The sequence below is a fragment of the Enhydra lutris genome, unplaced genomic scaffold (genome assembly GCF_002288905.1).
Source record: "Enhydra lutris kenyoni isolate GAN:26980312 unplaced genomic scaffold, ASM228890v2 scaffoldscaffold44, whole genome shotgun sequence".
Classification (NCBI taxonomy): Eukaryota; Metazoa; Chordata; class Mammalia; order Carnivora; family Mustelidae; genus Enhydra; species Enhydra lutris.
In genome coordinates this window covers 14,522,851-14,548,507 of record NW_019154128.1, presented here as the reverse complement: position 1 = coordinate 14,548,507, position 25,657 = coordinate 14,522,851, and the positions used below count along the sequence as shown (strand labels likewise).

General features: G+C 45.1%; 1 protein-coding gene across 2 annotated transcripts in view; it reads left to right on the top strand.

The window, feature by feature from the left end:
* Window positions 1–22,457, top strand: part of LOC111155839 (transmembrane protein 131) — a 216,665-nt gene extending 194,208 nt beyond the window's left edge. For both annotated transcript variants that reach the window (XM_022516255.1, XM_022516256.1), the window contains 10 exons: window positions 2,539–2,714; window positions 6,182–6,303; window positions 12,563–12,687; window positions 12,896–13,045; window positions 16,834–16,999; window positions 18,147–18,268; window positions 18,355–18,451; window positions 19,173–19,270; window positions 20,196–20,356; window positions 21,398–22,457. In XM_022516255.1, coding sequence (XP_022371963.1) covers window positions 2,539–2,714; window positions 6,182–6,303; window positions 12,563–12,687; window positions 12,896–13,045; window positions 16,834–16,999; window positions 18,147–18,268; window positions 18,355–18,451; window positions 19,173–19,270; window positions 20,196–20,356; window positions 21,398–21,682 — 1,502 coding nt within the window. In that variant the 3' untranslated portion in view covers window positions 21,683–22,457. The remainder of the gene's footprint in view (window positions 1–2,538; window positions 2,715–6,181; window positions 6,304–12,562; window positions 12,688–12,895; window positions 13,046–16,833; window positions 17,000–18,146; window positions 18,269–18,354; window positions 18,452–19,172; window positions 19,271–20,195; window positions 20,357–21,397) is intronic.
* The last annotated feature ends 3,200 nt before the right edge of the window (window positions 22,458–25,657 follow it).

Here is a 25,657-nt window from a genome sequence, read left to right as displayed (position 1 = left end):
GCCTTGCAGGGCACATAGGTCTGTCATCAGGCTCATCCAGTCTGAATTCTTATTAGTCCTTTGATGAAAGTATGCTCTCTCTCCTCCCACCAACATTTGAAATTGGAAACAGAAGCAGCCAAAGAAACCATCCAGGACAGTGAGGTAGCTGCTAGCCTGGGCTGTTGGATTGATATAGTGGTGACTGTGTTGAGACCGTGACTAATGGTTCTCAGCCTAGTTACACAGTAGAATCAGTTAAGGAGCTTAAATACTTACCCACACCAGGTCCCACGCAGAACTGCTTCATCAGAACCTCAGAGTGGAGCCCAAACAAACCGATATTTGTTAAAAGCTCTCTAGGTTAGGCTAAGGTACAGCAGATTAAGAATGATTGTTACAGACTAAGAACCCAAAAGAAGTTTTTAGGATATATAACTCAGTTTGGGGCATCTCAGATTTGAATTGCTTATGTCAAATTAATTAAAGTCATCCCCCAGAATATAAAGGAGGAAGAGAAGTTCCAAGGGCTGATCTTTAGGGAATAGCAGCAAAGAGCTGGCAAAAAACATTGCCAAAACAATCACAGTATCAGAAAAGGATAATGATGTCTGCTCTGGCAGGAGTGGTAAGAGGGATAGTCCAGTGTCCAGTCAAACTTGTAGAATGAGGAGTGTTAGAGGTCATTGGTACTGACAGTTAAAGAGAAGAAGTCCAAGGGCAGGACATTAAGAAATTTGTAAAAGATGGGGATTTGGAGATTAAAAAGCATCTTTCATGAAATAAACTTTTTTTACCCAAATTTTCGGCTTAACTATTGGTTTGTTAAGTGTTTCTTTTTCTCCTTTATGTATCCATATTTTCAAAATTTGAGCCAGTTTAAAAAAGAAATCACTTCTAGTGCTTTCCTATTTAATTAAGCAGGTTTTGAGTTATTGTAAATAGTGGTTATTCATACAAATGGTGCCTCTCACCCAGAGAATGTTCATAAGCATGACAGAATTGTTCACTGCATGGGGCATCGATCTCAGGCAGTGGGAAAGGCTGAAGTACTCGCAGCATGAACTGTTGAACTCAGAATCTAAGAAATCCCAGGGCTCTGAGGGCCAGAGCCAGACAGGCTCCTTCCCGTTTACCATGGCAGAAAGGAGCTCCAGGCTGTCGGGGTGGAGCAGAAGCTGTTGTAATTAAACCAACTGTCCAGTCTTCTCCTAAAACAAAGGCTTCTCAATTTTTGAGACTTAATGTCCCAGTTGTAGTTTCAAGTTTATTACCTCCTGGAATTAGTGAAAGAAAATGACAAAATGTCATTCCTAAAATCCAGTCGGACCTTTACCTGTTCTTTTTCTAGATCAGGCCCATCAAAGGTTTCCTGTAAAGTGCCAAACAGTAAATACATGAGGCATGGTATGCCACATACGGTCTCTGTCATATATTCTTTGTTTCTTTTTTTTTGATCACTTGAAAATGAAAAAATCATTCTCACCTCACAAGCCATACAAAACAGGCTGCAGGGTAGATTCCTTCCAGGGCCATCATTTGCCAACCCCAGTTCTAGACGCCAGAGTTGGAGTTTCTGGCAACAATTAACCAGTGGCCAGGAGACATTAGGATTTAAATAACTTGTTTAAGCCCCCATTATCAAAAGGATGTATTTTCAAATGGCATGTAGACAGTGGGTGAGGCTGTGGCTTATGTAGCTTCTGCAGCTTTAGCCTGCCTGCCCACCCCGGTGATTCCACAGGTTTTGGAGTCTGGCAGTTTCTCTGCCATTGTCTAACTCAGCTGGAACGGAAGCTGCAAGGGTTATGTCGTTGGGGCTGTTGTATTCCCAGGACATGGAGCTCTGCCTGGGAAGTAGTAGGCACTCAAATATGCTATGGGTTGGTTTCTCATTTGTCTTGGGAGCATCCATATCTTTTAAAATACTAAGCTCACTAGAGCTCTGTTTCATTCTGTCCATATAGAACATTCCATGGTGTTTATGTGTCAGGCACTGCTCTGAGGGCTTTATGCAATTCCTTATTACAACCCCGATGGGAGGCCAAGGTCATACACCTGGTTAGGGAGAGCCAAGATCTGGACTCAGCCATCATGGCTCTGGCACCAGGCCTCTTAGCATCCCTCGGGTGATGCCCAAGGACAGTTCATCCTGTGTCACCCTCAAGCTTCCAGCTCCAAAGAGATTGGAAAGGATCTCTGGTTTTCACTTCTGTCACTTTTCAAAGCCACATCGTCCTCAGGGGTATCAAAAAATATTCTAAGACAGACGTAGATTTGTCAAAATACTCAGTTTGCCAAAAATCATTGAACTGTACACTTAAAATGGGTTTATGTTATTGTACATAAATTGTGCCTCAATAAAATGGACTTTTACAAATATTCTCATCAAAAAAGTCAAACATGATTTGGAAAGTTTTAATCAGAGAAGAAATAAAGTAGAGAAAGAAACCTTCGCTAATGAGAGAGTCCAGCCTCTTGGAGGAAGGTTACAATGGCTGTGTTTTCTGAGCTATTTGAAAAATCAAGAAGTTACTTTACTTTGATTTTTATCCCCAGGGAAAGGAAAACCTCTTCAGCGCAAGGTGAAACCACCTAAGAAGCAAGAGGAAAAGGAGAAAAAGGGAAAGGGAAAGCCACAGGAAGACGATCTGAAAGACTCCTTGGCTGATGACGACAGCTCCTCCACCACCACGGAGACCTCCAACCCAGACACAGAGCCTCTCCTCAAGGAGGTATGACAGCCTCCCATGATCAAATGAGAGAAGGAAGTGTCCCCTGCAGCACGCGAGACACTGTCTCATAGATCAGGCTTTATCTCTAATGTAGGCACACGTTCTGGGAATTCCTCCTCTGAGTGCATAGGCATGGCTAGACAGTCACTGGCTCTCGGGAAGCCGTCACAGCCCCCACGTTGGAGGTCGTCATTTCCACCCCCCGACAGGAGCATTGGCAAGCATGTTGATAAAGTAAAGTAGTTAGAAATTGGATACACTGCTTGAAAATCAGGGACTGTCTGGAATAGTAACTTCTCTGGCTCATGAAGTCAGTTTCAAATTTTAAGTATCAAAAGAGGTTGAGAAGGAACTAGACCATTTTAATTATATGGGACTTCTGTCTTACCACTGCTGGTACAGTGGCATCAGTAGCAGCTCACTTCTCCCACAGTTAGGGCAGGGACTGTTGTGGAGAGGAAGGTGGCTCCCCAGGCTTCAGCGGTCACCCAGAACTAGGGACTCTGCTTGGCACACATTACCAGATCAAGAAAGCCACCTCACTTCTCAAAGTCCTCAGCTCTCAGGCTTGTCACTAGTGTCAGGTAATACTGCAAAATGCCTGGTACTTAGTGGCATTAGGTAAATGGAAGGTAAAGTTACTGTTGTGAACAGGTCTGAGACTGTAAGTTACAAGTGCTATGCAGAAAAGTGAAGGCATAATTCTATTTTGGCATTTTTATTTTTAGATAACTATATTCCAAATTTAATATGATCCTAATACAGCCTTTAATATTACAGGCCCGAATTTCGTTTTCAGTTTTAATCTAGTGACCTAAGGAATCATTTCTTAAAGATGTCTAACAGCATTATCTCCATGTTAATTTTTAAATGAAATTTACATGTGACTTATTTTTCTTGTCAGCTCCCTTCCCCTTTGGGTCTGTCACATTTGGTGGGGTGCTCTGTGTGCCCTCAGGACAGTGCGTAGTCCTGGAGTTCTGTACTTTATTATAACCAAACAGATTCCTTCAAAGAAGTAGAATGCTGTCTACTCGTCTTTGAGTGGAATCCCAACGGTTTCAGTGATATGAATAAGCATTTGGAAAGCATTTTCAGGGCAGGCTTTCTTCACGTTTCGTCACTTCCTTTCCTGCCTTTCTGGCTTTTCTCCTAACGCTTCTCTCCAGCTGACCCCATCTGCCGCCATTCTCTGTGCACCCCTGGCATCATTCTCCCCTCTCTGCTCACTTCCTCCCGCTCCTCCCATCTCCTTCCCCACCATTTGTTTCTTACAGACACAGCACAGACTCCGTGTGGCTCCATTACCTCTGTCCTCCCTCCGGATTGGTTTTTAGTCATCCTCCTCAGGGCTCTTGCATACAGTTTCTGTGCTTTTATTTCTTACTGACTGATCTGCTTGCCAGTTGTGTGTGTTTTCTTCCTAACTAGATAACAGACTTGACAGGTCACTATCCCACAGATGTGTTTTCCAACCTTCCTCAACCCATTCATTCAAAAAGGAAGGCTTGAGTGGAATATTACATGGCCATTAAAAAGGGATGAGCTCCTGCTATGTGACTGCACGGGTGGAGGAAGTTTTGCTAGGTAAAAAAATTAAAAAAAAAAAAAAAAATCAGACTGAGAAAGACAAATGCCACCTGCTTTCACACATGTGGGGGATGTAAAACACAAAACAAATTAATAAACAAAAAGCAGAATCAGACCCACAAATACAGAGAACAAACTGGTAGTGGCCAGAGGCAAGGTGGGAGGGGGAATGGGCAAAATGAGTGAGGGGGAGTGGGAGATACAGGCTTCCAGTTGTGGACTGAATAAGTCACAGGGATGGAAGGCACAGCATAGGGAATGTAGGCAATGATATCACTGCAGCATTGTGTGGTGACCGATGGGAGCTACACTTGTGATGAGCATAGCATAACAGATATTGAATCACTATGTCATACACTTGAAATGTGTCACATTTGTGTCAGCTATACTCAGTCTTTTTTAAGGTAAATTAAAATGAAAAAAAAATTAGGTACTAAGCACCTGAGTGCTTTGTGCATGGGAAACAACAGGACAAAAAGACCCATCTCTTTATCCTCAGAGAGCTCATGGTGTACAAAGTGCTTGATGAGTCAAGTGTTCAAGAAATACTTCTTGAATAACTCAGAATAGTCTTAAAAGGTATGTGGGCAAGAGGGTGGGTTAGCCCTTTCTCTGGTTATTTACTCCTGACAGTTAAACAGATTGACCTGATGTGACCTGTTAAAACCCAGGGTTCCTTAATGACCATAAATGGTGAAGCTGGGTAGCATTTCATTGACCCGTACCAGTAACTCCTGTACCCACAGCTGTGCCACTTGACTGAGCCTGTCCTTCCCCTTTCCATCTCCCGATTAGCCTCAGTGTTTCCCTGCACACCGTGTTGCTCCAGCTTTGTGGGGGTGAAGAACCAGGGTGTTGTTTCTTTCTAGTCTGTCATATGGGCGGTACATACCCATGCCACATGGGACTCCCCAATGAATTCAATAAGACCTGAACAGATCTGTGCCTTGTTTGGGAGGCCAGGCCACTGGTCTCATGCTTGGATGCCACAACGGTGTGGACTTACTATAAACATGCCTAAGTGTGGCTTCCGTACTTACCCGTCAGGGACCAGAAACCACAGTGGGCAGACCAGTGACACAGCATAGCTGTAAGGTACAGCGTAGGTATGGCCTTCTCCGTGCAGGCTCCACACTCAAGCCAGGTAAGACAGCCCTTCTCTGCTCTAGTCAGAGCCCGTGAACAGCCCTCCACCAGGGTACAAGTCTCTAACCATCATATGTGTCTGCCTCCTGCTAGACTTCACAGTCCTTGGGGAAAGGGTCTGGGCCCCTGGAAGCCCCCATTGCCCAACACCAAGTGGGTGACCAGTAAGTGTCGGTTGAGTAAGTGAATAAATAATGAAGCCCCTCTCGTTGATGGTGAATGGTTAGCATTAAACCCACCGTAACACTTCCATGCTCACGGTGTTGCTTGTGAACACTTGGTGAACAGGTGTGAACGTGTATTGCTGCCTGCACTGCTTTCTCGCCCCAGATTTTACCTGTACTTAGGATTAGCAACATTGCCGGAAGTGTAGGACTTTATATTGTACTCCAAGCTGACTTTTCTTGTAAAAGAGCAAGGTTTTACACACCCAACCCTGTGCTTAAAAAGTGAGAAGCTACCAATTTGCCACTGCCACCACCCATCCCAGGCAGAACATGAGTATAAATAAAAACATTCTTTATAATTCAGGCTCTCCAAAACATAATTACAGTAAAGCAAAGGCTAAAAAATTGACAGAACTACAATAAAGATAGAAAAAGTTTATTCTTTTTATACATATAACATGTTGTATCTGCTGCCTCTTCGATTTTGTGTCTCTGCCTTCATATAGGGCTGTATCACTCATTTTTATTAATCCTTCATAGCAATTAAGTGTACATTTTTTACAGGATACAGAAAAGCAAAAGGGAAAACAAGCCATGCCTGAAAAACAGGAAAATGAAATGTCTCAAGTGAAGCAAAAAAGCAAAAAACTCTTAAAGAAAGAAATCCCAACAGATGTGAAACCCAGGTAAGAAAAACAAATGTATGCAGAGAAATCAGGTATACAGAAGAAATGATTGGTGAATCAGGTCATGTTTTTGTGGTGGGTTGGTTACTGTGGGGTTTCTGCAACAAAAGCCACAGCTGCATCATGCTCCTCTCAGGGTTTTTCTAATACCTGATGTTGATTGGGGACCACATGCTGCTGATATCAGACATGGAAAAGGCAGAGTTAAGGACTTGTTCTGAAAATTTAGGATGAAATTTTAGGTTGGTAGTTCGTTCCCAGGCAGCAAGCCATTTCAGTTCCGTACAAAGGTGGCCTTGGTGGTTTAACCACAGATAGGAGCATAACTTTCTCAAAAAGAGCTGAGTCTCTTTACTAACGCAGAGCTGCAATTGGGTTCTAGAATTCTGTGTCATAAAACTTGAAAGAATTTATTCTTACCTGAAAAATACTCAGGCAAGGGGGCACCTGGGTAGCTCAGTCCGTCAAAGTCTGACTCTCGGTTTCAGCTCAGGTCATGATCTCATGGTCCTTGGAACAAGCCCCAAGTTGGGCTCTGCGCTCAGCGGAAGTCTGCTGAAGATTCTCTCCCTCTCTCCAATTTAAGAAAAAAAAACTCAGGGCAAATATCCCCTATCAGACAAGAATTAACTATGAAATAACTCCATTCCAGTCATTCCAGTCACCATGGAACAGGATTCTGGTGGGCCCCACAGGGAAGGCTTGCTGCAGAATGTTTCCTCAAGTGAATGAAGTTGAACTAGTAGGTCATTAACTAAGGTTACTTTCATTAAACCTTAGATCTACTGAATAAGCTAAGTTTAGTTTTAGCATTGTTCATGCCCTTCATAGTTGATTGTACAAAATGGCCAATAGCATGGAAGCTGATATTTACCTTCTTGTGTGATAAGTGAGCATTGACCTAGGAGGTTGAGAGAATTGCGTATAAATTACTAAAGGAAAGGGGCGCCTGGGTGGCTCAGTGGGTTAAGCCACTGCCTTCGGCTCAGGTCATGATCTCAGGGTCCTGGGATCGAGCCCCACATCGGGCTCTCTGCTCAGCGGGGAGCCTGCTTCCCTCTCTCTCTCTCTGCCTGCCTCTCTGCCTACGTGTGATCTCTGTCAAATAAATAAATAAAATCTTTTTAAAAAAAAATTACTAAAGGAAAGCATTGTTATCATTAGAATTGGACTTACGTTTTTTTGTTTTGTTTTTTTTTTTGGCCTTACATTTTGGGAAGATCTGTTCTTTGATTCTGGGAATAATACGTGAGCTTTCCAGAAACACCAATAAACTGGACTCTTTTCCCTAGAAGGGCCTAACTCAGGCACAGGCAGTCTCCTCCACAGAATCAACAGCTCCTAAAAATTAGGTGTTAATGCTAGTGAAATGAAACCTCGTCTCTGAATTTATGAAATAATACAGCATATGGCAGTCATTAATTACTAATGGAATATTTAGACCTAAAATTCACTCTTACGTGCAAATTGTTATTGGATCCAATCCCACAGTTTGTTGAGAACAATCTGATCCAGCTAGAAGCAATGGTTGACACACTCGGATCTCTCCTGAGAGAAATCAACCTAAGGCACTAATTAGTGCTAACAACATTCTGGCATCCCAGGACTGGAACAACACTCTAGTGATTAGGGATTATCCTTCTAGGCCTTTTAAAGCAGGCTTAGGTGATTGATAAGATATTCTTAAGTAAATGGGGCTAAAAATACAGATTATGAAAAACCATAGTTTTCATGGAAATCTTGTGAGAATAGAAAATCATGCTATAATTCTTAGCACGGATTTAAAAACCAACCTTCTAAAAATTACCGTAACAAAACCATTCCATAGGTGGTTTTTGCCAAATCTGCATGATTAGCCTTGATGCGTGAGCTGTCAGACATAATTTTTTAAACAGATAGTACATGTTAATTCTTACCTTCATCCCTTTTCCACTGACTTCTGTTATATTCCAAATTTTTATGAGATAAATTGACCATTAGCAGAATTACAGGTGATTTTACCCATTCTGCATTGTGTGTTAGCCTTGATGCCTGAGCTCAGATACATAGTATTTTTTAGACAAATACTACATGTTAATTTTTACCTTCATCCCTTTTCCTCTTCTACAGTATTCTTATTTTTTTATAAAATAAGTTGACCATTAGCAGATTTGATTTTGAAAATTTTATAAAAGATTTCACTTGAATGCTACTAATTTTATAAGGACTTTGGGTCTCTGGTTAACAGAAAGCTACAGGAGTCCATTCTCTACTGGCTCTCCATCAAGGGACAGTTCCAAGTCTAACTCATGTCCTCTTGGTGTATAGTTAAGAGAAAAATTGTTACCAGCAAAATAGTTTAAGCACTGTCCTCTGAATTGTCTTTCCAAATTGTCTTTTGTAACTGAAGAAATCCATATTCAGCCTTACTCTTCTAATCTCCTTAATCTAATCTCTTTAAACTCACCAATTTTATTTTGTGTTTTTCCAAACTCAGGGATAAATCTATTAAAAGAGTCAGAATTCATTAGTACATCACTCAGATATGGAGTTAAACAAAGACTGGTTTCTGTTTTTGTTTGTTTTCACAAAGAATAGGCCATATATTCTTTAATTTTTTAAATTTAAATTAAATTAGCATATAATGTATTATTATTCAGAAATAGAATTCAGTGATTCATCAGTCTCATATAGTACCCAGTGCCCACCTTAATGTCCATCATGCAGTTGCCCCATCCCCTCACCAGCAACCCTGTTTGTTTACTAAGAGTCTCTTATGGTTTGACTCCCTCTGATTTTGTCTTGTTTTCTTTTTCCCTCTCTTCCCCTATGATCTTCTGTTTTGTTTCTTAAATTCCACATATCCATGAGATCATACAAAGACTGGCTTTTTTAATAACCAGAAATGTGGCCTCTCTGAATAGAACCATTCCCTGTCTACACTGAGTTATGACGGTAAAGGCCTTGCTCTGTCACTCAGGTAAAATCACTGCCAGTCCTTATCTTAATGATACCCAAAACTCCTGTCACTTCAGAAATGATGTCAGTGTGTTACCTGTGATTCCATGATCTGCAGGGTATAGATGCACTCTTAAAAAGAGATACCATTAATAAGGCATATATGTATTATCACCTTCTTTTGAAAGCTTTATATGATTGGGAATAAATGTTCCATCTATCAGTCAGCCAAAACGCTGATAGTCAGTATTAGTGGGATGTTCTGTTATCTCTAGGCTACAAGACCCAATCCTGAAATGTCGAGGAATCTCTTTTCTTATAAATAGGTGGTGATAAAGGCAGAGCAGTGCCTCAGTCATGGTCTCTGCCTGTGCAGCCACCTCCCACTGTACTCCCTCAAGTTCGCTTCAAAAAATCATTTCCTGGGAGTGGGGAGCATGCTGTCGCAATGGCAGAAGCCAGTCAGTCCATCTTGGCCAGCTTCAACACCATAGAAGTAAGTTGAACCTGTAGACTTCCAAAAGACTGTATTAGGTCCAAGAGGCCAGGAAATGAGAGTTCCAGCTCAGGCACAGTGGAACCAGGCCTGGCTTAGGACAGCAGCTATCCATTCATCCTTTTGTTGTCTGTCTATTTACCAACACTTTATATGACTTAAATGTAATAATCTAAAATGAGGGTGTGGCGGGGAGCCTTCACAGAGTAATTGTCCTCTTTACTACTCTGCCCTAATAGCACACTCGGCTCAGGGCCGTGGGCACCACATTTCACATACTGGCCTCCAGACCCGTGAGCACTGGCTCACCCTGACCTTGGCTTCAGCTCTCTGCCTTCCCCCTTCCCCAGACAGCGGCACAGACTGTATTACAGAGCAAAAATCAAGCCTAGCATCTGAACCACCTTAAGGTTTTTCCCTTTTAGAAAGAATCATTTAAATTAAGTAGGCTCCCTGGCAATTCACAGACCTGTACCCCTGGCGCTAATAATACATTATATGTTAATAAAAAATAAAAAATTATAAATTAAGTAGGCTCTTTCCTATTTTACTCAGAAGCCTTTAAAAAGGTTTCTTGATAAAGATCATTTAACTTAATTTTGGAAAGTATGAATCAGCAGAAATAAAATAGTTGTCTGACATCTTTTTTCTTAAGAAACCAACTAATTGGGGTGCCTGGGTGGCTCAGTGGGTTAAAGCCTCTGTCTTCGGCTCAGGTCATGATCCCAGGGTCCTGGGATCGAGCCCCACATCGGGCTCTCTGCTCAGCGGGGAGCCTGCTTCCTCCTCTCTCTCTGCCTGCCTCTCCGCCTACTTGTGATCTCTGTCAAATAAATAAATAAAATCTTTAAAAAAAAAAAAAAAGAAACCAACTAATTTAACGGTGGCACAGAGTTAGCTTTGTATAAATAACCCCCAACCTCCATACTTATAAATGACTTACCTAAAAATAATTCCCACACACCCATCTCTGCCACCAGCACCAGAGGGTTTATGGGAGCCTTTATTGTTGTTGTTGTTGTTGTTGTTTAGGTGGAATTTTTAAATAACACTGTCAGTCAGAAGTGGAAGGACATGAAAAGTTTATAAAACTGTAACATTAATACTCTTGCCCATAAAAAGTGAATTTTTTCACATTGGTTTGTTAACCTGCCAAAAATTCTACTTACTTGGGTTAACAGAGCCCTTTGGATTTTTGGTTAGCTCTTTTACTGATTCCAAATCTAATACATATTTATTATAGAAAATTTGTGAAATACAGAGATACAAAAAAAAGAAGAAAATGACTTTAACCTACTACCATATAAATATTTGTAAATAGCCTATGTTAAAAGGGGTTTATTTATATTATTATTAATATTTATATATTATTCTGTCACCTGGGAGGTTTAAACCATTCTGACCTTTAAGATCTGATGTGAATTAGTATGGTGTGCTGTCCCCATCCCAGAACCTAGCAGAAACAGGCTGGCTTCTAGGAGTGAGAATTTGGAGTAGCAATGGAAGGAAGATGATGTGGTACATAGAAAAGAACCTAAAGGACAGGCTCGGGGAGGCCAGAGTGGTGTGTTGGAGTCACACACCTGAGGGTTGGGGACAGGACAGGAAGTACCCTAAGGTGGAAATTGCCAGAGACACACCCATTTTAGAACATCTACATCAGCGCGTAAACTTGTTCAGATTTTTAATGAAAAGCAAGCTCTGCTCAGCCTTGAACTGACAGCTTTCTGGCCATCACCAGAATGGTGGAGATAACTGATAAATTTTGGAAGAATCCTGGTAAGGGGCCACTGGGTTCTCTCAGTTATGTCTCATGCCTTCACCAGAAAACACCCTTCTTGGACCACAGCTAGCTTAGCTCCTGTCCAAGGCCTTCCCAAGCCTCTGACTTGATCTTGGTGGCCATTACAGAAGCAACTTCATAAAGAATACCTTTATGGCCCAGACAGTTACATTGTTCACACTGTTACCTTCTATAGGTCATCTGTCCATTTCTCCTAGAGATTGCTTCTCTCCCAGATTTTAATGTTTTCTGCATCAGGCTGTAGAAACTAAAATAGCCCAGCATGCCTCCCATTTTGCCTTGGACAGGAAGTTCAGAGCCAATTAGTTCTATTTATAAATGTTTATTATGTTAAGCTTACCTCTGAATCTTTTAGAACACATATATACTCTGAATGAATAAAAAATAATACTTAAATGTTTGCCCAGGTTTAACCTTGAGTTTAAGAATAAAGAAGAAAATTCATCTCACCCTAGTCACCCTAGAGCTTAGGCAAATCTGTCAGTCCTGCTCTGCAGTGGGCTAGTGGATTTTCATAGGCAACCCAGGAACTTAGCCCTGGTTCATTTCATGGTTTCTGTGAGACAAATGTGCAGACCCTTTGACATTGTAAGTCGGAGACCTTTCAGAATCTCCACATTCAAGAATCCCGCTAGTAGTCCAGATAATGGGAGAGACTCATTCACAAGCAAAATGACTGCATTTAGCAGCCCCCAAAACAGCATGTTTTGCCAAAGCCTTTATACATACGATGTGAGGTAGGTGCTCTCACCCATTCCATAGTATCAAACAACGGACCTCAGTTCATCGTCAGCACTCAGAATAGCAAAGGATAAATCTGCAAATGCTGCATGTCTTCTGAGCAGTCTTGGAAGCATTTGGAAAGCAGCCAGTGTTAAGTTAGGACCATGACTACATAGCGTCTGAGGAAGCCAGATGAGAAAAACATATGCAATGGAAATTGTAGCGTGATCAGTAACTTCTACTCTCTGATCCAAAACAAAGGCATAAATTTGTATTTTCCATCCATGATTGTCTTTCAGTTCTTTAGAGCTCCCTTATACCCCCCCACTGGAAAGTAAACAACGCAGAAATCTCCCAACCAAGATTCCTCTTCCAACTGCATTGACAAGTGGATCCAAATCACGAAATTCCCAGAAAACAAAAGGTACTTTTGTGTGACCATATGGATATTTTCATGATTCATTGTACTAGTAATTATTAGTTGTGAGTTACCAGTAATCGATTAGTAGTCATTGGTCCTGTAAAAGGCTACGGTGGTATCCTCATGCTCATTAAAAGGTTCATTGAAACAGACCTGAAAGAAAGGAATTATCCTCCATTAATGATTTTTTTGTTTCCTGATTTTTCTGTAGGTACAAATAAGTTAGTGGATAACAGGCCACCTGCCCTAGCAAAATTCCTCCCAAATAGTCAAGAACTAGGCAACACCAGTAGCTCAGAAGGTGAAAAAGACTCTCCACCCCCGGAATGGGATTCTGTGCCAGTTCACAAGCCCGGCAGCTGTGAGTATGGGGGTTGAGAAACCCTGGGGTCCGCTCTGGGCAGGAAAACTCCGTGGGGCGTATTGCTTTAAAAGGAGGCCTGGTATCTGAGGCCACTTGTACCAGCCAGCCAAAGCCCTTTGTTCAATAGTCCGCCATTGGTAAAAGTGTCCTAGCTTGTTTGGCCGTGGCAGGAGTGTTTACACCAGAAAAACCAGTAGACAGTTCACACGAGGGCTCTTTTTCCAGAGCTGCTAGACCACACCACTTCCCAGTGTACAAAATGGGAAGATCTGTCTGGAGCGGTGAATCACCCAAAGAAATACTTCTTTAGGAAATTGTTAACACAGCCATTTTTTGCCTGACTAGTTCCTCATAACGTTTACCAGTGTAATAATCGTTTTTGTAAAAATTCAGTCTTCCTTCAGCTTGACCCACATCTTTTACGTAAACCACCTGTGTGAAGGTTTCTCTGTTTTACTCACTAGCTTCTTGACCTTGTTTGTCAGACTTGGCCAAGAGTAAATCATGGCAGTAGCACAGGCTACTAAAATACGATAGCAGTCCTCGCCTTACATGCTTACAACCCAGAATAGAAGGCAACAGACACAGGCCAAGGGAGGGGCCTAATTATAGGTGTTTGGGGTCAAGAGAGGACCAGCTTGAGGACTAACCCATCTACGGTGTTAGAGTGAACTCACACTTAGCCAGTTTGTGCCAAAGGGAAAATCAGAGTTGAACAAAAGATTGTTTGGGGGAAAGGGGGATTTAAATGAAGACTGTGTGATTGGAGCCCTCAGTAAAGCGAAGGGGGAAAAGAACTTGGAAATCCAGGTACAGTGTACAGGAAACATGGCGCCTTTTACATTTTCACCTGTATAAGTACACTGGAAAAAGACACTTTCTGTGGTAAAACCTCTAGCGTCCTATTTGCCATGAGACTTTCTGGCACTATTTAATACTTTTTTTTTTTTTTTTTTTTTTTGCCTGGGATGAGATACAAACCTAAATCCCTGGTCATTCAGAGATCTTGAAACAAATCTCTCAGTAGTCCTGGTGTCCAGGCTGAATGCTTTTTGTTTCCTTAGATTCCCCTCTGAGTTTCAGCTGGACACCGGTCCTTGGCTTCCACTTTGTGATTTGGGCCGTGCCGTATTAAACAGACATCACCGCCCCCACAGAGGGACGTTTTCAGCACTGGGGATACTGGGTTCCCAGGGAGCCAGTTTCATAGGGTTGTCTGCAGCCCAGCGAGGTCAGCGTGAGCTCTGCTGCCATGAGTAACACGTGGTACAGGAGAGAGGGGGTATCAACCGGGCACAGCCTTCAAGACCAGGTAGCTGGCCATGACAGTGTCACCACCAAGTGGCACCTGACAAACATGCTGTTGTCCCTCCTTTGGGGTGGAGGAGAAAAGGTGACCAGATCCAAACCCATGTGAGTTCGGATCCCCACCTCAGGAGGGGAGGAATGTAAGAAATGCCAGACAAATGGTCTGGAGAAGAAAATGTTTGGAAAGCAGAATGCTGTGGGCCTCTGTTTCCTCCCCAGGCCCGTCTAAGAAGGCCAGCCGATGCCTCCGAGAGCTCAGTGCCTCGGGGCAGAGCTCCCTGTCAGACAGCTAGATGGCTTTGCCACTGCAGAAAGTGTGTACTCTCTCCAGGGCCCACGTCTGCATAATGATTGTGTGCTTTTCCAAGCAAGGAACACCTTACCCTGGTCCCACATCCTGTAACCTCTCCACTGTCTCCATCAGCTTTACTGGAAAGTTCCAGCAGGGCTCCATCATATACACAAAACTGCTACATGAAACCAGTAAGAATCAGTCTAATACACTCCCTGTCCCCCTGTTTTCTCGTCTTTTCTCCCTTTTCCACCCTTCACTGATAACTGACCTGGCTGAGATCTCCAGCCTCCACACCCCCTGCTAGCAGAGCTACACTTCCTAGGCTTCCCAGGGGTAGACCATCCTCCACTCGGCTGTGCTAGCCGGCACCTCACTGGAAAACCATGTGGAGAGATCGCTCCACCCCCAGGCAGGACCCCTTATAGCATGGTTCCCTGGACCCTAGGAGATGCTGAGAAAATTCTCTTCGAATAACGTCATGACTTTAAAAGACAACAAATCCAAGGGTTTGTTGAAAGGCAAACAGAAAGCCCCAGAGGAAATCTGTTGAGTCAAAAAGATCTCTAATTGCACATGCCCTATGCTATTCTTGGTCACCTCCTACCTTCCCCCCATCTTCTCTTCTTACTTCAAGCGTTAGTCCAAAAAGTCTTTTTCTGACTTAACTTCCCCTCTTGCATTCTAACATTTACTAAGTTACTCCTGGGCTCAGTGAAACACATCCCATTAGAGGAGGACTGTCCCACTGCAGACAGTTCCCGGCTCACTTCTTGGGGGTTAGGGGGTAGTCAGAGAAGGTGTCCTACAAGGGGTGGCTGGGAAGGATCAGGACAGTTGTACAAATAATGGTCCTACCACGTAGAGGTGATAGCAGACACACTGCGCTGCAGGGGCTTCCGAGGCAGGCAGAAAGGTGGAGAGCTTTGAGATAGGCTGTCCCTGAACATGGGCATCGAGTCAACAGACTACAGAGCATATAGGAAGGGGATTAACCACATAATCAAGGGTGAGAGCTGGTGGAGTGGAGGCAATAAGGAGGAATAAGGGGCCAACAGCACTGAGGAATGCCAGAATCCTGGGGTAGGTGCAAGGTGGCACTGGAGATGGGGAATGAATGGCTAGCTCAGGCTTTGAGAAGAAGGGGGCTTAGCATGGCGGTGTCGTAGGTGCTGCCTTGACGCAGCGAGGGAACATGCAGCTCCATCCGGGCTCTGAGCCCTGGGGGCCTGGGGAGAACCACGGGTGTGGGAAGGGAAGTGGAAGCACTGTGCTGAGCCGGCTTCTGGTCTTTCTGGAGGTGAGATGAAACAGACCGTTCACAGAGACTGGGAGTAGAGCAGGCTGTCCTCGCTGTAGACAGGGCTGGCACGTGCCAGGAAGGGCCGTCAGGCAGGGATGGGGTGGGAATGTGCCCCAGCAGAAGAGTGTGCTGGGCAGGGATGGGAAAGGAGGGTGACAGGACGGGGCCGTTGTGCCAGGAGAACTGCGGGGAGGTGCGCAACCACACACCCCAGGAGCCCATGGGGACTGAGCTCGCAGAGGCCACAGCCCCCGTGGCTGGGGCCGGATGCAACCTCGCCAGATGATGCCGTTTTCTGTAAGAAGTTATGTGTGTTTCCTCTTAGTGAGTGCAGAATTAATACTTTATTTATGCAGGCTTTTTCTTTTTTAAATTTTTCAAACAGCTGTGTACACATTATCCTAAAGGGCAGCAGGACTATCCTAGGAGCTCGCATCCTTGTGCCTTGGACTGGGGCAGCAGCAGGGTAGGGTCAAGCTATAGGACTCAGGGATGTTTTGCCTGCCACCCCCACACCTGCCTGGGTGGAAATACAGGGACTCTGTCCGGTCCCAGGCACTGACTTTACCTGCCCACCCCTGAAGGACAAGGAAGAGCCGCCTTCCCACCCTGAGCCAGGAGAAGCTGTCCAGGAGCATCTGGCAGAGCACTGAGGAGCGGTGAATTGGAATGCCTCGTTAGGCAGAGAGACGCAGGACTTCCTTTTTCCCTTTCAAGCCTTTAAACAAAACACATGTAAAAGCTTTCTTGCTGGCTGTTTTTGTTTTCGTTTTTGTTTTATAGAAGCGGTTGAGTTCTGCATTCTATCAGAACATCAAAAGTAATTTCAAGAGTAAAAATCAAAACACTACATTAACAAGACCATTTATTTTTCATTTCCAGCTACCGATAGTCTTTATAAACTTTCTCTGCAAACCCTCAACGCAGACATTTTTTTGAAACAACGCCAGACCTCACCGACACCTGCCTCTCCCTCTCCCCCCGCTGCACCTTGCCCGTTCTCGACCCGGGGCAGCTACAGCAGCATCGTCAACAGCAGCTCCAGCAGGTGGGTCCCTGGCTGTCCCCCACCCTTCAGATAACTAAGTTCGGTAAATGCTTGCACCCTTGGATTGGAAACGCTCAGTGGCCACAGCCTGCTGTCCCATCCCACCGCTCCTGTCCTCTGCCATCTTCTGTTCTTTCCTGGGGTTGGTGCCCGACCCCAACTATGCATCATTTAACTTGGTAGAATTACTTTCTAATTCAAGAGGCATTGAGCATCCTAAGTATTGAAGATCTATAGCTGCCCTGTGCATTGAGGAAGCGGCTTTACAGGATGTTTATTCCGCCCTTACGGCTGCAGAGCTCAGCAGTTACAGGCCAAGACCGGCCACCACAAGAGCTGCTGCACCAGGTGCCATGCACAGAGGCAGCAGCCTCCCGACAGGCAGGCAGGACCCCGCAATGGCGCTCCTTCGTGGAGGCCCAGAGCCCCCCCGTGTTTGGCTAACTTGGTGTAACAGCAACCTCAGTAATAGTGAGGAGCCCGTGCGAGTTCTTAGTGAGTGCCAGAATGCCCTCAGTGCTGCACGTTTTCCTCACACACACACCTGCAAGCCAAGCCCAATGTTGTCACCATCCCTGCTCTGCCCTTGGGGAACCACCCAGCCTGACATGACAGACAACCTGCCCAGTTTTTCTCTCTTGCCAAAGAGCCAGAGGGCAGGCTGCCCTGCTTGAGGCCCTTGCTGTACTGGGCCCCTTACCAGGTCCTGACAGGCCAGAGACTGGAACCCTGTCACGTAGTATTGCCTGCCAGTGAGCTCTTGGTCTCCTCCTCAGCCCACGACCCAGTGGCTCCCTATCCAGTGTTCTTTACAATGGGATTGCAGCTTTGCCAGCCCCTAAATGCTCATCCCTGTCCTGGTCTCTTTTCTAGGGGCCTTCTGTTTTCACACCTTTCCCCCAAGTCCCTTGTGTCCCATCAGACGGCGCAGTCTTAGGTCTGGCAGCATTTTAGGTGAGGCCAGGCCATACTCGGGGGGCTGTCCTGGGCGGTTTCCAGCTGCCCGTCAAAACCTGGGCCCAGCTACAGTGATGGCACTGCATGGGCTCAGTCTCAGGGCAGCCAAACTGCCCAAGACAAGTGCCCCCAGCAGGCCTCCAGCCTGGACTAACGAGGAATGGCCCCTCTCTTTGCTTCTTCCTTCAAGTGACCCTAAAACCAAGCAGCCAAATGGAAGCAAACACAAATTGACAAAAGCAGCCTCACTCCCTGGCAAGAACGGCAACCCCACTTTTGCTGCAGTCACAGCCGGGTACGACAAGAGCCCAGGTGAGTGGCTTGGGGTCCTATTTGTCACACCTGGGCTTTGGGCACAGTAGAATTGCCTTTGATTGATTCAGAGTCCATTGTTACAGGCGGGAATGGCTTTGCTAAAGTTTCTTCAAACAAAACAGATTTTTCCAGCAGCCTTGGCATTTCACACACTCCTGTCGACAGCGATGGCTCAGACAGGTACAGTAGACCATTCTTAATCAAAAGAAAGCTAAAAGGCAGGGCTAGCTTCTTCCGTCCATACCCGTGTTCCCCCCCGAGATTCCAAGTAGGCCATCCTCTCGGAGCTCTGGTCTGTTGGGTGGAAGCAGAAGGCCCGGTGGCTCCCCCGACAGAGGACGAGGTGTGTGTCCGCCCTTCTTCCCTGTCATGGTCTGTTGTAAGAAAGGATGTGAGCACATAGAGAACAAACTATGCTTGAGAGTTGGTACAGGACAGTGTGTACTGAATACTGGAGATGCGCTCCCCTGACCCCAAGCAACCCTCCTGGGCACGGTGATGGGCAGCGACTGCTGTGGTTCGATTTCCCAGGTCAGTAACAGTAAAGACTGTCCGTACAGCCCCAACTCGACCCACCCTGTACTGAAAGGGGTGAGTGCTGGATTGGAAATTTTTAAAATCAATCTTCCATTACCAAAAGATCAACATAAGGGAAAAAAAGAATACCTGTTCTCTCCGCAGAACACCTGCTTTGAGCCCGGCTCACAGCTCCTGCGTAGACTAGGAGCTCAGAACCTCTCTGTGCCCGAACCCTTTTTGGCACAGGCGCCTGTCTTCTTCCATAGCCTGAGTGCCCCCGGGTGACGCAGCGCCCGCTGTCTGCGAAGCCGTGTGTAACAGGCCTGTGCGCACTAACCAGTATACATCTCTGTGTGTTGCATTTTCCTCCTGTAACATCCAGCTCGGGTTTGTGGAGTCCTGCCAGCAACCCCAGCAGCCCTGACTTCACACCCCTCAATTCGTTCTCGGCCTTTGGAAATTCTTTTAACCTAACTGGTGGTGAGTGTTTAACACTAGACCTACAACTAATAAGCACGTGGACAAAGAAAAAGGGAAGATGAGGTCTAGTTTTATGTGTGGAGAAACACACTGAACTAGGAGAGTTTTTTTTTGTTGTTTGTTTTTTTTAAGATTTTACTTATTTGAGAGTGAGTGAGAGAGCGAGTGAGCACAAGCGGTGGGGCCAGAGGGAGAGGGAGAAGCAGACTCCCTGCGCTAAGCAGGGACCCTGAGATCACGACCTGAGCCGATGGCAGACACTTAACTGACTAGGCCACCCAGGCGCCCCCAGCCTGTCATTTTGTCAGCGCGTTTCTTTGTCCCTGTGGTCAGGCACCGACAGAAAACACGCAGGCTGGCTCAGGGCAGCCGGGCTGTTGGAGCTCTCCCAGACAGATGCCTGGGCCCAGGCCCCATCAGCCCTTGGCACAGCGGCCTGCAGCAAGGGACGCCCAGCAGGAACCTCTCTAAAGGGCCTCCTCTTCCACCTGCCCGAGGCCCAGGCGTCTGGCAGAGCCAGCTCAGTGCCAGGAGTGCCAGCTGGTTTGTGGTCCCCAGCGGTTATTTAAGAACTTCAAGAAAGGATTGTGTGTCTGAAAGGTGACTCCTGACCCTGCTGGGCTCCTTACTTGGTGTCCCAGACTAGAGGCTGCAGTGTGAGCTTTGCTTTAGCTGCAGTCACGTTAGCCGTGGGATGTTTGCACTGGGTCATCCAGCTAGCGGGCCGGGTAAAGAGCTCAGACTGTGTGCCGTGCGCTTGCGTTCTGGGGAACACCTCCTATGCCCTGTTCTCCCCAGGCTGTGGTGGGAGCTGGCAGAGCAGGTGAGGGGCCCTAAGTGAGAGCTGCGGGGACATGTGCCTCTGAGTAAATGCCCCAGTGAGCATGGCAAAATAATACACACTTGATTGCTTCCTTATTTGCAGAAGTTTTCAGCAAACTTGGGTTATCTCGGTCATGCAATCAGGCCTCCCAGAGAGGCTGGAGCGAGTTCAGTAGTGGCCCTTCGTACCTTTGGGACTCTCCAGCAACGGATCCCAGCCCTTCCTGGCCAGCCAGTTCCAGTTCCCCGACCCACACGGCCACAGTGAGTACTCGGGGCTCGGCCTCACCTGCTCCCTCGTCACTCCTGCTCTTACTGTCACTGCTCCTCAGGCGGGACTGACGCCATTACAGAGGCCAGAGCATGGCCTGGAAGGGGCAGGTTAGTTCTTCTCTGGTCCTCATTGCCGTGTCTTCATACTCTGCCCAAGTGACCCACTGGGATTTGTCAGTGATTACAGTCAGGAAACTATAGGAAGCACAAGTGAGCTCCTGTGGGGTGGGTCTCCGAGTTGAGCCAAAGCATTACTGCCTTTTCCCAACCTGCAAGTCAGCCGCAGGTGTGGGGCAGCCAGACAGCGGCAGAGGGTGGCCTTCACCCTCTATGACCTGTAGCCACTCGGGCCCCGGCAGCAAGCTGCTGGAAGGGTGCATTAATTTTGCTTTGGGGGAGCACCTTAGCTTGAGCTTTTCCAGTGTACATTTGTTGGTTTTTCAGCTAAGTTTTTCTGTCGAGATCATGCTCCAAAGAAGTATTCTTGCCAAGATAATTACTGGTTTCAGCTTTCACAAAATGATCACAGAAAGATACCCTGCTGTGATTCCCTCTTCATTCTCGGGAAAACTAAATTAGACACTCAGGGTTGAAAGTAGATACTTTACCTTCTTTCCTTGTAAATCATTCTGGCTTCAGTTTTAAAGAATGGTTAAGCTGCTTTTAAAATGGGTCAGTAAATATTTTAGGCTTCGCAGGCCGTCCTGCTTCTTTGCATCTGTTCCCCTCTCCTGCGGTCGTGCCGACGTGGCCGGACGGGCCCTCCCAGCGGGGCAGTCATGTGCCCGCAGCCCTTTGACTTAGAAACAGGCCGGGCTGGGTGTGGCCCACTGTGGTTTGCCAGCCCTTGAAGCCAGCAGACCCATCCGCTCAGATGCTGAGATGGCTATATGTGTGAAGCATTTGTTTCAAAATAAAGAAGGTGAAAGCACTTCTGGCCCAGCCCCAGTTTCTAGCATAAGCGTCACCCGCGTAGAACCTGTGCGCCTGTCAGTCTTGATGCTCCATGCTGCGTGTCTTCTGTCTTGTCAGTCGATCCTTGGCAACACCAGCAGCTTGTGGTCCACCACGCCGTTCAGCAACTCGATCTGGTCCAGCAGCCTGAACAGTGCCCTGCCCTTCACCACCCCAGCCAATGCGCTGCCAGGCATCGGCCTCATGGGCACAGAACACTCCTCCGCTCCTCACGCTCCCTCCACCTCGAGTCCAGCCGATGACTTGGGGCAGACCTACAACCCATGGCGGATATGGAGCCCCACAATCGGAAGAAGAAGCTCCGACCCTTGGTCTAATTCGCACTTCCCTCATGAGAATTGAAATTAGGCAACAAAACAAAAAAACAAAAGTGGGGGTCCCTCATCCAGATCATGATAAGCCAGTTTCTGAGACCTCTTTCTAAGGCTGTTACTGCTGTAGCTTCCCACTCCCCACCCTCCTCATCTTTGCAAAACGACTCAAGCAGGGCAGGCTTGTGCCACTCGCTTCTTTCAGATCTTTCTTGCAATTATGATAATATGAGACTTGCTGTTGTGCTTTTAGGGAAAAGTCTGGACTCAGCCACAAACTCTCTAATAAGACCTGTACATCTGAAAACCTTAGCTGCTATCAAGTCTCCACCTGTCTTCTTCCATCCTTTATCTGTCTGAACACAAATTTGACATTTACAGCTAAGGAGATAATTTGAGTTGATTCAGAAGTCCTGGCATGTGACAATTTTATTAAACTACCAAGTTTGGTTTTTAATAATTTCGCAATATTATGCACCAAGATCTAATTTTAAAAATGTATGAGGACTTTGTGCTGAAAAATACAGAGTATTTTTTTAAAATAAGGCTGTCTTGGTTTAAAAGCAGATTACAGAAATGTAAGTCAACTTTAAGAACCGTGAATGAATGTAAAAACATTCGGTTGAGACCATACACATTTTCTGTGCTGTTTGTACTTGAGGTATGTACCATTTGTATACCTGAAGTTATTTTAACGATAAACTGAAATGCACATAGCCAAGTCTTGGGATACAAGATTGAATGTGTATTTCTTAAAAATACAACTTTGTGTTGTACTTTGAAATAAATGATGCTTTTTTCAAAAGCCTTGAATTGTTGTGTGTCTCTTCTTTACAGTAAGATGAATTTATTCATCACTGGACTCTCTCACCCCAGAGCGTACCATTCTATCATTGCCTTATTCCGTGCAGTTTGATTTATCGTGGCTGGAAACCCCTGTGGTCTAATTAAATTCCATGTCTTTCCATGGTGGTCACTGAAGGTCCTTGAGAGAAAATAATTGGCACATCTTAAAATTTATTCTTCCTTTTAATTACAAGTGTTTTGACCCTTTTGCAGTTTTTCAGATCCCCGCAGATGCTCCACATGGAACCTGTAGAAACACCACATATCAGGCACACTGGGTATGCCACAGTGCATCAGCCCGGCTGACTCTCTCACACTGTCTTGCCTGCTCCAAATGGCTTTTCTCCCCCACTTATTTCCAGTCTATTTTAAAAGCCAGCCTTTGAACACTCAGCCTTGCTGGGGAACCAGCAGACACTAAACACAAACTTTCTGTTTGAGGTCAATTACATCATGAAGAAATCCAAGGATCCCCCAAGGTCAAAGTGGTTTAGGTGAAACATGCAAAATGAATTTGAGTCCCACCTCTTCTCTGCTTTACACCAAAGCTCAGTAGAACCAGCCATGTCACCTTTCCAACCTATATTTTGTCCCTCAGGGACACCAGAGCCCTGGTGCTCGGGGCCCATGGCAAACGTGGCCCTCAGCCTCACTAGTGGATCTCCTGTATGCAGTTGCAAAACCGCAACACACACACTCAAGGCTGGAGCTTCTCTTTCTCCACCAAAGCCAATCAGGTGTTACTGACCAACGGAAACAGGTGAGCTTCCTGTTAACCCTCATTTACAAGAGAAACAATTTGGTTCCAAACTTTACCTCAATAAAGGTATCTCATTAAAGGCTTCTGAACTTCTTCATTAGAATCACCTGACACTCCCAAAATGCCTTCCTCTTTAAAAAAAAAAAAAGTTCTAATTTCACCCCATGTTGCTAACAGTGGGGGGACCGAGAAACACCATACACATGAAATGAGGAAAAATACAAACGAGAGCTTCTGCTGTTACTTTGTTACTTCTCAGTAACTCTCGCAGGAGATGTTTGCCTGGCAACAGACCCACCTAACCTGAACTGACAGGATTCAATCTAACGGTTTATGGTGAAAAACTTGTTAGCATGGTAGTTTGCTTTGCACAAAGCTGAGTTTGAATTTTTTTTTTTTTTAAGATTTTGTTTATTTATTTGAGAGGCAGAGATCACAAGTAGGCAGAGAGGCAGGCAGAGAGAGAGAGAGAGAGAGAGGAGGAAGCAGGCTCCCTGCTGAGCAGAGAGGCCAATGTGGGGCTCGATCCCAGGACCCTGAGATCATGACCTGAGCCGAAGGCAGAGGCTTTAACCCACTGAGCCACCCAGGCGCCCCTGAGTTTGAATTTTAAAAGTAAAAGCTTGGGGCACCTGGGTGGCTCAGTCAGTCAAGCATCTGCCTTCGGCTCAGATCCTGGGGTCCTAGGATCAAGCCCCACATTGGGCTCTTTGCTCAGCAGGCAGTCTGCTTCTCCCTCTACCTGCTGCTCCCCCTGCTCCTTTTCTCTCTCATTCTCTCAAATAAAATCATTAAAAAAAAAAAAAAAGTAAAAGCTCTGAGGCACCTGGGTGGCTCAGCCAGTTAAGCACCCAACTCTTCATCTCAGCTCAGGTCATGAGCTCAGGGTTGTGAGATCGAGGTTGAGCTTGCTCCATGAAAAGTCTGCTTGGGATTCTTTTCCTCTCCCCCTGCCCCCTCCCCCACTGCCGTCCCTCTCCCTGCTCATGCTTGCTGTCTCTCAAAATAATATTTTTAAAATAAACTAAAATGTAAATGGACCAAATACTCCAATCAAAAGACATGGAGTATCAGAATGGATAAAAAAAAAAAAAAAAAAAAAAAGACCCATCAATGTGCTGCTTACGAGAGACTTACTTGAGACACAATGACACCTCCAGATTGAAAGTGAGGGGGTAGAGGACATTTATCATGCTAATGGCATCAAATAAAAGCAGGGATAGCTGTCCTTGTATCTTACAAACTAGATTTTAAACCAAAGGCTGTAGTAAAAGATGATGAGGGACACTAAATCATAATAAAAGAAGATCTAACAATTATTATTTATGCCCCTAACATCGGAGTAGCCAAATATATAAACCAATTAATAACAAAATTAAACACATTGATAATAATAAAATAATAGTATGGGACTTGAACACCCCACTCACAGCAATGGACAAATCATCTAAGCAAAAGATCAACAAGGAAACAAGGGTTTTGAATGACACACCGATCAGATGGACCACACATATATTCAGAGCATTTCATCCTAAAGCAACAGTATACACATTCTTCTCAAGTGCAGATGGAACATTCTCCAGGATAGATCACACACCAGATCACAAATCAGGCCTCAACCAGTAAAAAAAATAAAAATAAAAATAATTGGTATTATTCCATGTGTATATCCAGAACACAGTGCTTTGAAACTTGAAGTCAATTACAAGAAAAAATTTGGAAGGAATTCAAATACATGGAGTTTAAAGAGCATCCTACTAAAGAATGAATGGGTCGACCAGGAAATTAAAGAGGAATTTGAAAAATATATGGAAGCAAATGAAAATGAAAACATGACAATGCAGAACATTTGGGAGGGAGCAAAGATGGCCCTCACAGGGAACTACAGAACAATACAGGCCTTCCTTGAGAAACAAGAAAAGTCTCAAATACACAACCTAACCTTAAACCTAAAGGAGCTGGAAAAAGAACAGTAAAGCCTCAATCCAGCAGCAGGAGGAGAGAAATAATAAAGATTCCAGCAGAAATCAATGACACAGAAATCAAAGGAACAGTAGAACAGAAAAATAAAACTAGGAGCTGGTTCTTTAGGTGCTTCAAGTTTTTGTTTTGTTTTTTAAAGATTTTATTTACTTATTTGAGAAAGGGAGTGAGAGAGAGCACAAGCAGGGGGAGTGGCAGGTAGAGGCAGAGGGGGAAGCAGGCAGACTCCCTGCCAAGCAGGGAGCCCAAGATGCAGAGCTCAATCCCAAGACTCTAATAATTGTGACCCAAGCCAAAGCCAAATGTTTAACAGACTGAGCCACACAGGCACCCCAGGATCTGGTTCTTTGAAAGAATAAGAACAAGCCCCTAGTCAGACTTATTAAAAAGAAAAGAGAAAGGACCCAAATAAATGAA